Below are 18,030 nucleotides of genomic sequence, written 5' to 3'. Positions count from 1 at the left end.
GGTGAGCACTCTACTACTGAGCCCCAGCCCCAGCCACTTCTAATACTTTTCTGATATTAAAAGTGTCGCCAAATTTTTTTATGATTAATGTTTGCAGTGTATATCTTTGTTGTCTATCCTATTATTTTTTAAGTGAGTTTTTATGAAATATAGCACATTATAGTTTTTTAAAAATAACTTGGTCTGTCAACCTCTTTCAATTGAAGTGTTCAGTCCATTTATATTTAGTGTAACTATTTCTCTGATTGGACTTAATTCTACCATTTTACTCTTAAGTTTCCACTTTTATTATCTGTATTTGTCTCCAACACTTTTTCCTGCTTCCATTCTTTTGTACTAATCAATACAATTATTTGGTATTCCATTTTATCACTCTGTTGACTTATTTTTCCTGGTACTGGAGATTGAATCCAGGGATGTGCTACATCTCTAGTCCTTTTCCTTTTTTATTTTGAGACAGAGTCTAAGTTGCCAAGACTAGCCTCAAGCTTGAAATACTCCTGCCTCAACATGCTAAGTCACTGGGACTACAGATGTGGGCCTCTGCACCCAGTCCTTTATTAACTTTTAAATTTATTTTTAACTTTTAAATATATTTTTAAACATATTTAAAATATATTTATAAATATATTTCTTGGGCTGGGGATGTGGCTCAAGCGGTAGCACGCTTGCCTGGCATGCATGTGGCCTGGGTTCGATCCTCAGCACCACATACAAACAAAGCTGTTGTGTCTGCCGAAAACTGAAAAATAAATATTAAAAATTAAAAAATATATATACTTCTTAAATATAATTTTTAAAAAATTTATTTTAACTTTTAAATATATTTTTAAATTTCTTTTTATTTTTGGAACTGGGGATTGAACCCAAGGGTGCTTTGCCACTGAGATACATACCTAGTCCTTTTTTTTTTTTTTTTTTCAGAATTAAATTTTATTTCACATTTAGAGAAACTGTGAAAAACACCGACATTTTCCCATGTTACAGCACAACATTTCAACGGAATATTTCTTGCCATAAATAAGATCTTACTGATTTGTATAACTGAAATTAAACAGTTTTTGTTCTTCAAGTTAAAATAAAAATGACTTAGTACATGATTGTTTAAAATTTTCAAATCCAGACATAAACATATGGCTTCATTATTAACATCCTATATTGTCCATTACGAAATTATTTCCATTATCAATTAGCACCCATTTATAAAGATGCATTCTTAACATTGTTTTGGTCAGTTGGAGTACAGAAAAAAAATTAACAGTTCAGAAATATTAAGCATACATTTTTGCAATATACTAAATTGTGAGGGTACTACATCATATATATAGGGGGGTCTGATTAATTTTTATTACCCATAAATTTGTTTTCAAATAATTTTTATCAGTAATCTGGAAAATCTAATGCATATTAACCAAAGAATTGCTTTTTTGATATTGAAAATTTAACCCAGGGGTACTTTACCACTGAGCTTTATCCTCATCCCTTTTTATTTTTTATTTTGAAGACCGGGTCTTGATAAATTGCTTAGGGTCTCTCTAAGTTGGTGAGGCTGGCCTTGAAATTGTGATCCTCCTGCCTCAGCCTCCAGAGTTGCTGGGATTACAGGCATAATTTTAAAAATCATTTGACTCAACTGAAAATTTCAAATAAGTACACTGGCAGACAAAAATAAAGCAACTTTTTCTAATGGACAGCTCATTTTCTGTAGTAGTTGGTTTCAAACATATATATATATAGAGAGAGAAAAAGTAAATCTAAACCGTATGCTATAAGACCCAATCATTTTAGAAACCAGTTTTTAAGATCAATCTCAAATATTTCAGAAAATGCCAAAATATGACCTAATTAGTCTTTCAGTTGTTTACAGAAAAAATAAAACTACAGACAGAATTGTTCTTATTGATTGAATATTCTAATAACTAAACAGGTCTAAATTTGGACTAAGGTATAGTTTTTGAAATATGTAGTACAGGGAGTTTAAATAATGTTCAATTTCTTTTAAAGCATACATTGATCTTAAATATCCTATGTCAGTGATTCAGATGTCTATGGCAAGGAAGCAATAACTGGTCTGCTACTGAAGGACAATCAAGAAAGAAAGGACTTTTATTTTTCTCGAGAGAAAAGAATATTAAATAGAAATAATATCAAGGAAAAGAACAGCCTGGTCCCCCAAATAAAAGGGCAATTAATTGAAAAGAGCAACACTATTCTCTGTTGACACTTATAAGCATTATCCCTATTATCAGGAATAATGTAACACCATCTAATTGTATGTATTACCATCATTATGTATATACGAATATATATATATTAAAAAATACAGATACTGCATGGTGACTAAGCAATTTTGGAATAAATCCATAGACCAAGTCACAGCATGCATAAATTGTTTATATCTTGATTGCTTGTTTATACTGAAATAAATTTTTGTCAAGCATACTAGTAATTTTCAAATGATATGATAAAAAATTTGGTTGTAGTATTTTATTTTGCTCAATTACATTTAAGAAAAAGAAGCTAGGTGCTTCACCTATTTTAATACTAGTGTAGTCTGGATCATCGTATACAAATACATGTATAGAAACTTAAAAGATTTCCCACGGAGGAGCCATTATTTTGTCTGTATCATTGGTGTGTATCTGCAAAACATTTCAACACTGCAAACATTAAAAGTTTTAAAGTTGAGCATGGGAAAAGGTTTAGACTCTACTGCAATGATGCTGGTGTACGTCTACACAAGGCCTCTTAGTGATGTCAATCAACCGGAGGTAGGAGTTTATCAATGAATTGCTTGACATCCATCATTTCCTGTTGACATGAACAGTGCATCATGCCTTCATAGATTTTGAAGGTTACATTTGCTGGATTTACCAAAGTCTTTAGTTTTTCAACAGTAAGAGAACCAAACATTAGTGGAACTAAAGGATCACAATCTCCATGGCACTGAAGAATAGATAGCTCTCTATTAGGGCCGCTGATGGGACTCTGTGGGAATGAAGCCCGGAGTGGAAGCCAACAACTGAGTGCAGTGACACCTGCCAGTTTCTGCTGTGTGGTGAGAGCAGTGTACAAAGACAAGGCTCCTCCCTGAGAAAATCCTCCCAAAATAATTCTGTTAGATGGAATGCCATTCTTCACTTCTTGATCTATCAAAGCTTTTACATTTTCTGCCGCTTGTTTAATTCCAGGTTCATCCTCCTGAGCATCTGGTGAAAGTCCAATGATATCAAACCAAGAAGGCATAGCCATTTTCATATTCAATGTAACAGGCATAACTGGCGCATGCGGGCAGATATATTTGATATGTGAACTTCTGATACCTGCAAAAGCTTCTGCCCATCCGTGCCCAGTATCTCCCAATCCATGAAGGAAAATAACCGCGGCGGTGGCCTTCCGGGCAGCAGGAACGACGGAGGGCAATGGGGCAGACATGTTATTGCCGCACATCCACCGGCTCCCTGGACAGTGCGTCGGAAGCGGAAAGCAGAGCGGGCTCCCGGCCGCGGCCCAAGGGCGTGCGAGCGGCGAGTCCCGGCCCGCGAGTCCCATACCTAGTCCTTTTTTAAAATTTTGAGACAGGTTCTTACTAAATTGCTGAGGGTCTTACTATATTTATGAGGCTGACCTTGAACTTGTGATCCTCTGCATCAACCTCCCAAGTTGTTGAGATCACACGCATGCACCACCATGCCTCACTTTTTTTTTTCATTCTTGAATTATTTTTTTTTCTGGTTACAAAATTTTTGGTTGACAGTTTTTATTTCTTTCAGTATTTAAAATGTAATTCCATTGGTTCTTTTCTCTGTAATTTCTGATGAGAAGTCAGCTGTATATTTTAATGGATATCCTTGTAACTTTATCTTGTTTTCTTAGTTACTTCAAAGATTTTGTCTGTATCTTTGATTTCAGAAACTTGATAATGATGTGCATTGGTGTAGTTTTCTTTTTATCATTCTACTTGTATTTCCCTGAGATTGTTTGATCTGTCTGTTGGGATATAGTCATAATTTTGGAAAAAAAATTTAGGTTTACCAAGTTTTTTTAATCTTTCCTTTTCTCTTTCATAGACACAAATGATAGATTGACATTGTCTCTCATACAGTTCTATTTTCCCACTCATTTGTCTTTTTGTGCTTTGATTTTGGGATTTCTATTGACTAGTTTACCATTCAGGGATCAGCATTCTATGACCCACAGATCAAATATGGTTCGCTGGCTGTTTTTATAGTTTTACTATTTATTCTATAGTTTTACATATTGTGTAAGGCTGCTTTTGTGCTAAAACAGCAATAGTTGAGTAGTTGTGACAGAGAGCATATGATTTACTAAGCCTAAACTATTACTATCTAGTTTTTTTTTTAACAAAAGTTTTGTCTACCTCCATTTTAGGTCACTGAGTTTCTTGTTTTATGTTCAAGATACTATTAATCCCATTCAATGATTTCATCATTTTAGATATTGCATTTTTAGGTATAGAATTTCAATTTTATTCTTAAGGTTTCCATTGCTGTATTATAATTCTCCATCTGTTCATCCATTCTCATTGTCTTATCCTCTAAATTTATTAAAGTATGATCTATTTCCAAATCTGTGTCATCTATATGTCTATTTGTATTAATAATGCTTTCTGTTGACAGGTAACATTTTTATGGTCTTTTTTCATGTTTTATAATTTCCTGTTGGGCATTTTGAATAAAAGAAAACACTGCAGATTGAATTAGATATTTTTTCTGTTTATTTTCTTTTCTGAGAGAGAGAATACCCTTACTTTTGTCAGGCAGCTGAGATAAGATTTAGATCCCACCATTAACAGAGCTGAGTTGGAGGCTTGGCCAATTTCAATTCTGTTTTAATATGAGACTATTGGTCTCCAATCCAAACTTTGACTTCTTATATTGCCCCTCAACTAAGGATATTTATTTACTCATATTAGGATTTCAGTTAGAAGGGGGTTGAATTCCATTATAAATTCACATCTGCATTCACCTCTACCAGTGCCCTGGCTAAAGTGTGATTAGGAGAGCTCCCTTCTATTTTTAGTGCCATCTCTACTGTCAATTAGCAAAATTTCTCTGTGGAGGAATTTTTCAAGATACTTATATTCATATTGGGGGACTTCTAGATTCTAATTTGACATGCCAGTCCACATTGCCATTAATAGTTCATCTAGTTTTTCTTGCATTTTATCTGAGAATACAAAAAGGTAAATTTTGGGGAGGGTAACTTCTTTTTCAATTTTTAAAATTGATTCATTATTATTTTACATAATAATGGGATTCATTGTCATATTTTCAGATATACACATAATTTGGTCAATTTCATTCCCAAGATCTCCTCTTTTGGAGGATTTACTTCTTTCTCCTTATAGACCAACCCCCTTTTCAATGTTATAAAATGTGTATAAGGAATATGAGAGGGACTTTTAAAAATTAAGTAATTTATTTTAATTAAGTATATATGACAGCAGAATGCATTTTGAATCAGTGTACACAATTGCAGCACTACTTTTCATTTCTCTGGTTGTATATGATAACGCATAACACCATATGTGCAGTCATACATGTACCTAGGGTAATGATGTCCATCTCATTCCACCATCTTTCCTGCCCCCGTGTCCCCTCCCCACCCTCACTCCCCTTTGCCCCATCAAAGCTCCTCCGTTTTTCCCTTGTTCCCCCACTATTGTGAGAGGGGTATTATTTATAGCCAATGACTGTGAAGTCATGAGCACCAATCCAATAGACCTCTGAAGGGATATGTCTCCTTGGTGCCTTATCTCATCTCACACACTCATCAGTATTATCCCATGATAAGTGGTTGTTGACTCAATTTAACAGATGAGAGGAGCTGGAGATATAGTTTCAGGGAAGAGCACTTACCTAACATGCATGAAGCCCTGGGTTTGATCTCCAGCATTCCCATACACACAAGGAAATTATGACACATGTGTCATACATGTATATAAGGTAGTGTAATCATACATGTAAATAAGGTAATAATGTCCATCTCATTGCACGATCCTTTCCATCCCCATACCCCTTCTCCTTCCCTCACTCCCTACACAATCCAAAGTTCCTTCATTCTTCCCCACCCATCCCACCATTATGGATTAGCATCCGCTCATCAGAGAAAACATTTAGCCTTTGGTTTATTTGGCTTAGCATGATATTCAGCTCCATCCATTTACCTGCAAATGCCATAATTTCATTCTTTAAGGCTGAGTAATGTTCAATTGTGTATATATACCATGTTTTCTTTATCCATTCATCTGATGGAGGGCATCTAGGGTGGTTCCATAATTTATTGTGAATTAAGCTCCTGTAAATATTGATGTGGCTGCATCACTGTAGTACTAATTTTAAGTCCTTTGGGTATAGACTGGGACAGCTGGGTCAAATGGTGGTTTCATTTAAAGTTTTCTGAGGAATCTCCATATTGATCTCCATAGTGGTAGCAACAATTTGTGGTCCACCAGCAATGTATGAGTGTATTGTTTTCCCCACATTCTCACCACCGCCTATTGTTACTTGTATTCTTGATAATTGCCATTCTGACTGGAGTGAGATGAAATTTTAGTTTTGATTTGTATTTCTCTAACTGCTAGAGATGATGAACATGTCTTTGATCTACTTTGAGTTGATTTTTGTGCAAAGTGAGAGAGAGAGGTTTAATTTCATTTTGCTACATATGGATTTCTAATTTTTCCAGCACCATTTGTTGAATAGGCTATCTTTTCTCCAAAGTATGTTTCTGGTGCCTTTGTGTAGTATGAGATAACCATTTTATATGGGTTTTTCTCTGTGTCTTCTATTTTGTACCATTAGTCTACATGTCTATTTTGGTGCCAATACCATGCTGTTTTTGATACTATTGCTCTGTCATATAATTTAAGTTCTGGTATATAGTGATGTCTCCTGCTTTAGTCTTCTTGCTAAGGATTGCTTTGTTTATTCTGGGTCTCATATGTTTTCAAATGAATTTCATGATTGCTTTTTCTAGTTATATGAAGAATGTCATTGTGATTTTTAAAAGGAGTTGCATTAAATCTGTACAAAAGTCTTGGGAGTATGGCCATTTTGACATAATTCTGCCTATCCAAGATCATGGAAGATTTTTCCATCATCTTTTTAATCCCAATTTGACAGACAAGAGAAACAAAGATTCATAGAGGTAAGGCAATTTTTTAAGTTTGTCTGCTTATGGTTACTTTCTAAGAAGTGGCACAGTCATGGCTTATGATAACTCTCCAAAATCTCTGCCCATCTGTGAAACAGGACTATCTGCTTCTGGTCTCCAGGACAAGCTAAATTTGCAAAATGAGTTCAGCCATCCCTTCTTCAACTTTCAGAATAGAAGATGGAAGGGAACTTTCTAATTTTCTAGTCCTCATTTAAAGAAAACGTCTTGCATGACTTTATGGACCTCTTTTTGGACAACTATGGTGGTGATTTTTAATTTTGCCTGGAGGCCTGTGGGGGAGGATGGAGGTCTTCCTTTTTTTGAAAATTTGCTTTCCTTAAATGTTGATCTTGAATCAGATAAATGATTCTGTTTTTACTGTCTTCTTTGAATTGAAATAGAATTGAGGACAACGTTTAGTACTGGAACTGAAATAATTGAGAAAGAAAGTCCTGAAGTGACTCCTGCTTGCTTTTCTGTTGTCCTGGTGACAATAAATACCTATGATACTGTTATGTGTAGTGAAGAAAAATCATGGTGATGTCTGGCTTACTTTTTAAAATTTTGTAAAAACTTTGTAAAAAACTCTCCCACACCCACTTCTGAACCCTCACCTACCTCAAAGCACACATACATATTTGGGGCTGATAGGTCTGTCTACAGCCAGAGCAGAGGGAAGATAGGTGTCCCAGGACAGCAGCCCCTTTTCTCCAAGGTCATATGATCATGATGTCTTGCCCTAACTGAAGAGAGTGGCGTTCAGATCTGGAAAATGAGGTGGAAATGAAAAGAGAAAAAAGGAGGCCCCCAATTCTTCCCACTCCAGCTGCCTTATCTTAATCAAAGCTCCTTCCCACCAAGACAGAGTGACATTAGACAAGAAATATAGGGAGTTTCCCGTGGTAGGGAAGCCGGGAAGCCTCTTGATGCATAATTTCTGTCTAATCTCTGCAATAAAAAACAAGTAAGCCGCCCAGCCTGCTGGACCAGCACCTTTGGGAAAGCCACGGCCTAAGTTGCAGCTGAGGGCAGCACAGATCCAATCTCCTAGATATGGCATCCCACTTACCTGGAGGAGCTTGGGGTTGGGTTGGATAAGAGACCCCCACGTGGTTACCTCAGGTCCCCATCCTGGGGGGTTGCAGGGTTTAGGCAGGAAGGCGCCTCCTAATGGAGGACAATAACAAGCCCTGAGACCCATCCTGGCCTTGGTGGCCTGGTTCTCCACCTTTACAGAAGCCGCAGCTCCCAAGCACCAGTGGCCGGCCCGACCCACATGCGCTGTCTTTCCAGCTGGTGAGTTGGAGCTCCCTCCCTAGCGCGAGAATGCCAGATGGAGTCCACCGAGCTTCAGCCATCCCGGGAGGCCAAGGCGGCTGGAGGAGACTTGGAGGGGCTGACACTGTGCCCCAGGAGGACACAATACGGAGGACTGCCTGTCCCAGGATCACATGACTATGTTAATTTCTTCAATCCAATGTCACAATCCTATAGGCATTTGTCCGTACCAGGGCAACAGAAAGAGGGAGGAAGTGGTCAGCTTTTCTTGAGGACTCAGGACTTTTATCCTACATTATATCAGTCCCAAAGCTTAGGTTGTCTCTAATTCTATTTCCACTCAAAAGAGGACGTAGAAAACAGCACAATCAACATCTAAGGAGAACCAGACCTCCAGGGAAAATCCAGAGTCCCCTCAACTGCTGACCAGAAGTCCCCAAAATTATTCGGGGAGGGAACTTGGGAACTAAGGTTTTGTCCAAAACAACATTACTATGGGTGTTGCAATTGTTTTTATGGGGTGGTGGTGGTGGTTTGTGGCTCAGTGATAGAGTGCTTGCCTAGCACACGCATGAGGTTTGTGTTTGATTCCCAGCAGAAGCAAACAAAAAACTGCTTTTCTACTATTCTTAGTTCCAATGTGCATTGGTAAATTTCTGAGTTTAATCTGACCTAGCCTTATGCCATGGTTCCCCATGTGTATATCTGGCTCTCCTGTAACTAGGAATAAATGGTTTAATTCACACAACATTAATAGGACCTAGTAAGATCTCACATGCATCTCTCTCTCTCTCTCTCTCTCTCTCTCTCTCTCTCTCTCTCTAGCAGATTTGGTGTCTACAGAGGCGTGACAGAAAAATATAAAAATAAGAGGAAAAAAAATGAAAAGAGCTGGGATGTAGCTCAGTGGTAAAACCTTGAGCTAGCATGTGGGAGTCTCAGGGTTCCACTTCCAGCAACACCAGAAAAAGAGAAAGAAAGTAGAGAGAGAAAAGGTGGGGAGGGGGGTTAAAAATATTTTTTATAATTCATTTAGCATTTTTTTGGATTATTGTTGTTGTTGAACCCAGCCTAATTTCATTTTAAGATTGGGAGCCAAAGTCATGAAATTAACTTTCCTGTTTTACTATAAATTATTGAGATTTTATTTTAAGAGAGAGAGAGAGAGAGAGAGAGAGAGAGAGAGAGAGAGAGAGAGAGAGAATTTTTTAATATTTATTTTTCAGTTTTGGTGGACACAACATCTTTATTTTTTTTATATGGTGCTGAGGATCGAATCTAGCACCCCTCACATGCCAGGCGAGCACGCTACTGCTTGAGCCACATCCCTAGCCCAATTATTGAGATTTCTAAACTTGTTTGGAATTCCTGCCCATGCCTTGAACTCACCCATGCCTGACTTTCCCTGACCGGATAACAACCTTCTCTAAAACCTTAGTGGCACCTCATAAATTCTGGCTCCCCCTGACCAGATAACAATTGTGGGGACAAGTGCATGGAGTACTGCATACATGGCATATGTTAAGGGCTTCTCAGTGGCAAACCATTCCCTTGTGCTAGGCACTGAGCGGCAGGCTGCTTACCCCGTAGGCACAGTCCTGGGGGTGAGGCCATGTATTGCAGTCCCTACAATTGCTCCACGGCCCACTCCTCGATTGGTCTCTGCAAGAGCAGTTAGCAGAAATTGCATTGGTGGCTGCCTGTAATTTGCTTAGCTACTGCCTGAGTATATATACATGGTAACTGCACAATAAAATCAGACCTGCTTCCTGCTTGGTCTCTGGAGGTCTTGATTAGTGACTGTGCAGCCACACTCTCCTCTACCCTGTTCCTTGGACCTCCTTGCTGGATGAGAGAGAGCCCACACAAACAACCCACTCTGAAACCTCAGCGGCACCTCATAAATTCTGATGTTGGCATCTGAATTTATTCCCTACCTTGAAATGTTAAACCATGTAGATCATTAACCTACTATCTGCCTTTGTATTGTGCTTGTCAAAATCCTGGTAGCTGTAAATTCTCAAGACACCTCCCTTTGCAACTTTTTGTGGTATAAACCCTTTTTTTCCTGGAGAGCTGGGGGGCTGTTCTCTGGCCCGGGGTTTCAGGTGAGACAGTTGCTGGCCAGCTTTTGTGAATGCAATACAGGATTGCTTTATTTGACTTAAAATTTGAGTCAGTGGTCCTTGAGTCGTGGTTCAAAAGTTGTTTTGGTATTGGGGATTGAAACCAGGGGGTTTGCACATTGAGCCACATCCCCAGCCCTTTAAAATTTTTTTTTTTTTTAATATTTTGAGACATGGTCTCACTGAGTTGCTTAGGATCTCATTAAGTTGCTGGGGCTGCTCCAGAACTTGCTATCCTGTTGCCTCAGCCACTAGAGTCTCTGGGATTATGGGTGTTACCCTGCCACTCCAGTCAAAGTAAGACTTTTAATCTCACACGTAATTTCAAAAATTTCAAGTGAATCTGGGAGCTGAAATTTGTGTTAACAATGAAACTGTACAAGAAAAAGAAAAGTTTTTTTTTTTCTGAAATAATTTCAAATTTTAAAGAAAATTTGGGAGAATAGTGGTTAAGTGTGGTGGCACATGCCTGTAAGCCCAATGATATGGAAGGTTGAGGCAGAAGGATCACAAGTTCCCAGTCAGCCTCAGCAAATTAGTGAAGCCCTAAGCAATTTTGTGACACCATGTCTCAAAGTAAAAAAGAAAAAAGTCTGGGGATGTAGCTCAGTGGTAAACTGTCTCTTGGGCTCAATACTAGTAACAAACAAACAAACAAAACAACAAAACCCAACCAACCAACCAAACATAGGTGAAAGAAAAGCAAAAGACAAAAACAAGAAACAAAAACAAAAAAGGAAGAATAATACAAAGACTTGGGACGTAGGCAATAGAAATGGGGTTCCTCTCCATGGAATGGGCTGGCTGAGAAATAAAAGCTAGGAAAAATAGAACAATGAAAAAAACCACAGGACACAGAAAATATTTTCAGAAAGCGGGGGTGGGGGGGAGGGACGAGGGGGGACAGGATGGACTAATTGCTCATACAGATCGAGCTTCTAGACTAAAAAGGCAAAATGGAGCCCATACTTGCTTTATTTATATTGGGCAACATCAAAGGCCTTCCATAGAATGTTCTTCACCAAAAAAGCTTATAGGTGATTGTCCAGTTCCCAACACCCATTACCTGAGCTACTGTGAGAGATCTTCCTAGTAGAGCCGAAATAAAGCTCATATGCCTTGGGCAATCTATTTCACGGGAGAGCCATGGATAGTTCCCGAGGTTAAACCTAAAATCTCCCTGGCTGCCATACCAAGAGAATACCCTCATGTAATTCGCAGGTGGCTTCCTGCAACACAGAACTATGTATTTTACCCAGATTTACTATTTTGGAGCACTTATCATGTAACACAATATTTTTTCTAATCTACAGTTTATAATCCAATTTCCTCAATTGTCCCAAGTAATTTCTTTTTAGCAACCCCAAACTTCCTTAGCATTTCTTTGTAATTTCTTAGTGTTGATCTTTTTTGTTTTATTTTGTTTTTCTTTTTTAATTCTGAGAATTGAACCCAGGGGTGCTGTACCACTGAGCTGCATCCCCAGTCCTTTTTATTTTAAAATTTGAGGCAGGGTCTCACTAATTGCTGAGGTTGGCATCAAACTTCCAAGCTTCCTGTTTCAATCTCGACTCACTGGGATTACAAGAGTGTGCTTCTGTGTCTGTGCCACTGTGCCCAGCTGATGTTAAGCTTTTTGAAAAATAGTTTACCAAGTACCCACCACTTAGGTTTCTCTGATTCCTTATGATTATATTCAGACAATGCAGCTTTCTTAGAATACTGAAGTGCTGAATTTACTGAAATTTAAGTGTTGTTTGCTTCTCAGAGAAGAGCATTCTGAGCGGATTACATTTTCTCCTTTACTATTGAGAGTATCTTTGATCACTTAAAATGTTCTCTGGTTTCTTCATGCTATGCTTTCTTTCTTTAATATATAATTATGTACAGATATGTTGATGCAATGTAGATATCTTGTTTGCTACTGAGCTACAACCTCAGTGTTTTTTTTTTTTATTTCTTTCAAATTTAGGGACAGAGTCTTGCTAATTTTCCTAGGCTGTCCTTGCACTTGTGATTCTCTTACCACAGTCTCCTGAGGGACTGGGCTTACAGGCATGCCTGGGAAAGATTTTGGAAAAGACAAAAATGAGAGACCCAGAATACCTAAAGCAATCCTTAGCAGGAAGAGTGAAACAGGTGGTATCAATATACTAGACCTTAAACAATACTATAGAGCAATAGTAACAAAAATATCATGGTCTTGACACCCAAACAGAGTAGTAGACCAATGGTAGAGAACAGAGGACATGGAGACTAACACACAAAATTATAATTATCTTTTATTAGAAAAAGGCACCAAAAACATGCATTGGAGAAAAGATAGCCTCTTCAACAAGTGGTGCTGGAAAAATGAAAATCCTTATGTAACAAAATGAAATTAAACCCCCATCTCTCATCATTCACAAAACTCAACTCAAAATGGATCAAGAACTTAGGAATAAAACCAGAGACCCTGCATCTAATGAAAGAAAAAGTAGGCCCTAATTGCCATCATGTGGGATTAGGACCTAACTTCCTTAATAAGACTCCTTTGTCACAAGAATTAAAATCAAGAATCAATAAGTGGGATGGACTCAAACTAAAAAGTTTCTTCTCAGCAAAAGGAACAATCTGTGAGGTGAATAGAGAGCCTACATCTTGGGAGCAAATTTTTACCCCTCACACATCAGATAGAGCACTAATCTCTAGAGTATACAAAGAACTCAAAAAACTAAACACCAAAAAAAAAAAAAACGTATAACCCAATCAATAAATGGGCCAAGGACCTGAACAGACACTTCTCAGAAGATGATATACAATCAACCAACAAATATATGAAAAAATGTTAATCATCTCTAGCATTAGAGAAATGCAAATCAAAACCATCCTAAGATTTCATCTTACTCCAGTCAGAATGGCAGCTATTATGAAGACAAACAACAATAAGTGCTGGTGAGGATGTGGGGGAAAAGGTATACTCTTACTCTGCTGGTGGGACTGCAAATTGGTGTAGCCAATATGGAAAGCAGTATGGAGATTTCTTGGAAAATTGGGAATGGAACCACTATTTGACCCAGCTATCCCTTTCCTTGGTCTTAAAAACAGCATACTACAGGGGCACAGCCATATTAATGTTTATAGTAGCACAATTCACAATAGCTAAACTGTGGAGCCAACCTAGATGCCCTTCAATAGATGTGTGGATAAAGAAAATGTGGCATATATACACAATGGAATATTACTCAGCAATAAAAGAGAATAAAATCATGCATTTGCAGGTAAATGGATGGAGTGAGAAGATAATGCTAAGTGAAGTTAGTCAATCCCCAAAAAACCAAATGCCAAATGTTTTTTCTGATATAAGAAGGCTGATTCATAGTGGGGTTTGGAGGGGGAGCATGGGAGGATTTGACGAACTTTAGATAGGGCAGAGGGGTTGGAAGGGAAGGGAGGGGGTATGGGGTTAGAAATGATGGTGGAATGTGATGGGCATTGTTATCCAAAGTACATGTATGAAGACATGAGTTGGTGTGAATATACTATGTATACAACCAGAGATGTGAAAAGTCATGCTCTATATGTGTAATTGTAATAAGAATTGTACTGCATTCTGTTGTCATATATAAATAAAAAAATTTACATAAAAATAAAACATTTTAATTGACATATTTGTAAATATTTATGGGTGTAGTTTAATAATTATATATATATACATATATACAATGGGCAATTATCAAATCAGAGTAATTAGCATTTTCATCTCTTCAGACTTTTATCGTAGAAATATATACTTGAAAGCATGTAATAGGTACAAGAATGTGTCACTGGGATTCTTCCAAACAATTACAATCCCAATTTGAGCAAAATCTTCTGTTATGATTTGGATATAAGTTTCCCCCAAAGATTCACTTGTTCCCAGGCTCTTGAAAAGTGATTGGATCATGAGGACTCTGACCTCATCAATGGATTAATCCACTGAGGGATTCTTATTTGATGGCATTCTTGGGAGGTGGTAGAAACCACAGGCAGTGTGGTCTGGCTGAAGGATCACAGCCCTTGGGGACTGTACCTTTTCCCCAGCTCCTTTCCCTCTCCACTTTCCTCTGCCACACCCCTTTCCCATGATGTTCAGACCCAAAGCAACAGAGCTGATTGACCATGAACTGAAATCTTTGAAACTGTCAGCCAACAATAAAATTTCCTTTCTTTAACTTGCTTTCCTTAGGGGTTTTGGTCATGGTAAAGAAAAGCTGACTAACATATCTTCTGAAATTCCAACTCATTTTATTAGAGTAGCCTCTTCTTGACATTATAAACTAATAAGGATATTGCTGGAAAGGAAAACAACAGGCAAGCTCCACATGAAAAGAAGCAGAAATCACAAATTGAACATTAGTGAATCAAATCCAGCAGTATAGAAGTAAGTATAAAACTCATGAGTGTTTTACTATACAAAAGTCAGCCTATGTTATGTGCATGTAATAATATGCCACAATGAAACCCAATATTCTGTATAATTGTTATGCCCTAATAAACAAATTTTTAAAGTCAGTCTTTGATGGGTACAATGGTGAATGCCCATAACCCCAGGGATTTAGGACGCTGAGGCAGGAGGATCACAAGTTCAAATCCAGCCTCAGCAACTTAGCAAGGGCCTAAGCAATTTAGTGAGACCCTGTCTCAAAATCAAAAATAAAAAGGGCTGGGATGTGGTCAGTATTTCTGGGTTCAAACCCTGGTACTACCACTACTACTATTACTACTACTACTACTAATAATAAATAATCAGTCTTAGATGTTCACATTTATAGGCACTGAGAAACTTTAAATATAAACAATGGATAGATCACGTATAAAAATGAAACTCTGACCACAGTCTACAGCAACCTGCTCAGGAAAACAACCTCTATATCTACAATAAAAGCTCAGGAAGTCAAATGCTATGCATCTGACTTGTAGGAAATCAGATTGCTATCTTTAGTAATGTAGGAAGCTAAAGAATAAATTCTGCAACAACTGGCACTAAATGGCCAGGAATTGACTAATAAATGCTGTTTTTCTAATTCATTCCTCTGCTTCCAACTTAGGATCAACCAGAGAAAGCCATATATATATTTTTTTCACAATTGACTATATATATATGACTATATATATATATATATATATATATATATATATATATATTCAATTGTGAATAGGAGAGCTTGCTTCTAGTTAGCCTTTCTCTAGCTTCTCTAAGCCAACAGCTTCCAGTCAGAACACACCTTCTCTTGTTTTTTGTCCAGTTTAAAATTTTCCCATCCCAGGTTTCTGCAGAGGCAATATCAAAACCAGTGAGTTCATATGAGGCATGGTTTTTGCTAATTGAAAACTTTCCCACTCCTCTGTCTTTGAGTCTCTACCAAATGGTCAAATGATAGTGATCGACTCCCTTGCTATAGAAAACTCTGGGTACATAGGCTTTGATTTTATTCGGTAGGTTTTCCTTTATTTCCACGTTGCTCAATAATTACTTGTTGAATAAGCAATGATCAACCAGTGATTAAGTGTATAAAAGTATAGGACATAAACTGAGGGCATGTAATACCTGACCAGTTTCCACTTCCTGTTATCCATTAGCAAAACTCCCAGGGTAGGGCTCGGGTGGGGCTCATTGGTAAAGCACTCACAAAGCATGTGCAAAGCCCTGGGTTAGATCCACTGTGCTGCAAAACAAAACAAAACAACAAAAACAAACAAACAAAAAACTCCCCAGACTCCCAGAGTATAAAAAGATATTCACTCTAACACTCAGTGCCTAGGGTAAGGTTAGAATGGAGACACCTCCTAGGGAAGTGTACAAGGGTTATGTTGGGGGATGTCCCCTGGGAGTCTCTTTCTTCATTTAGATGGGAGTATGGGGTAGTTTTCAGAGTTAGGACTATAGGGAATGAGTTTTGTCCTGAAGCCAATTCATTATTTTGATTTCCTTCTTGGTGCAGAGTGTCTGTTTATTCCCCAGGCTCATTAAGAGTTGTGTTTGGTGTCCCAAGACATCTGCCCTATAACTGGAGGTATAACCTGGGACCTGAGCTCATTATCAATTTTGTAAGAAACAGAACATCTTGGATGGTTACTTCTATAAATTTGTACTTGGAGCCCTTGAAATTGGGGGGAAGAGTGTGTGTAAGGAGCCTTCCCCAGGCCACCACTGGCTCACACATTGCCAAGGATTTGCGAGGTAAAGTAGAAGGTGAACATCAATAGATTGATAGACACTGAGGAGGTGAGGGAGGACCTGACAGATGACGGTCTGAAGGTGATTGGAACTGGGAGGAATTAGGGTGATTTGAAGCTTCAGCTTCAGGCTTTCTGGAGAGTGTCAGGCTGGACATGGAGACTTCACAAACGTTGTCAGAATTGGAAACCAGGAAGATGTTAATCTTAGTTTCCTAGGCAAATTGTTATCATCATTCTCCAGGCTCTGAACTGAGTTTCAAAGTCCAGTGGATAGGCCTGTTGCCTCCTGGCCACGTGTTCTATGCATTTTGGCCTACGCTGAACTTGGATTCTACCTCTTTGCCTGCTCTGACTCCATTTACCAGCATATCTCGGAAATGTGTTGGGTCTGTGTCCTCTACTTTTTCATATTTGTTTCCAATCTTTGACTCAGATAGCTTTCCTTACCTCTGCCAAAAAGAGAACAGAGTTATGTACCCACATTACTCTGAACCAATTGTGTGAGTCTATTTCCCCATCAGGATTACATAAGGAGCTTTTTTTCTCCTCCTCCTCCTCCTCCTCCTCCTCTTCTTCTTCTTCTCCTCCCCCCCCCCTCCAGGGATTGAACCCAGAGGTGCTTAACCACTGAGCCATATCCACAGCCCTTTTTAATATTTTATTTAGAGACGGAGTTTCACTGAGTTGCTTAAGCCTTCGTTAAGTTGCTTAGGCTGGCTTTGAACTCACAATCCTCATGCCTCAGCCTCCTGAACTGCTGGATGAAGAGCTTTTAAAAAATAACTAACTGCAGAGTCCCATCCAGATCCAGTGAACTAGAACCTTGGGGGAGACAGGGGGCAGAGCAATGAATCTGCATGTGTAAACATACTCCCAGGTTTTCCAGAGACATAAGCATATCTGAGAATCTGATCATGACTGTAAGCCCCTAGGTATCTCACTCCTGCTTCCTTCTGTTCATAATACTCTCTTATCATTTCTGTGTCAATATTCTTTGTCTTTACCTGATAGTTTTCCAATTTCTATTAAGGGATTTAAAAAATATATTTATTTTCAATTGACAAATAATACTTGATATGATATTATGATATGATTTGATGAAGCTGATTAACAAACCTATCACCTAACATACTTATCATTTTTTGTGGTGAGAATATTTTAAATCTATACTTATAGAAATTTAGAATTATACAATACTTATTAACTTAGTCACCATGCTATGAAATAGATCACTAAATCATAC

General features: G+C 38.1%; 1 protein-coding gene across 1 annotated transcript; it reads right to left on the bottom strand.

The window, feature by feature from the left end:
• Positions 1-2,472: 2,472 nt before the first annotated feature.
• Positions 2,473-3,543, bottom strand: LOC124108057 (acyl-protein thioesterase 1). Its single transcript, XM_046466419.2, has one exon. The coding sequence runs from the start codon at positions 3,448-3,450 to the stop codon at positions 2,758-2,760; it is 693 nt and encodes a 230-aa protein (XP_046322375.1). The 5' UTR covers positions 3,451-3,543; the 3' UTR covers positions 2,473-2,757.
• Positions 3,544-18,030: the final 14,487 nt, after the last annotated feature.

Source organism: Marmota monax, unplaced genomic scaffold (genome assembly GCF_021218885.2).
Source record: "Marmota monax isolate L192 unplaced genomic scaffold, Marmota_monax_Labrador192_F-V1.1 WCK01_AAM20220418_F8-fsc00331, whole genome shotgun sequence".
Taxonomy (NCBI): domain Eukaryota; kingdom Metazoa; phylum Chordata; class Mammalia; order Rodentia; family Sciuridae; genus Marmota; species Marmota monax.
Note: the sequence above shows the minus strand (reverse complement) of the source record. Positions and strands in the feature narration are given on the sequence as shown.

Coding starts and splice junctions, on each gene's coding strand:
- LOC124108057 (XM_046466419.2), bottom strand. CDS start 3,450: ATGTGCGGCAATAACATGTCTGCCCCATTGCCCTCCGTCGTTCCTGCT.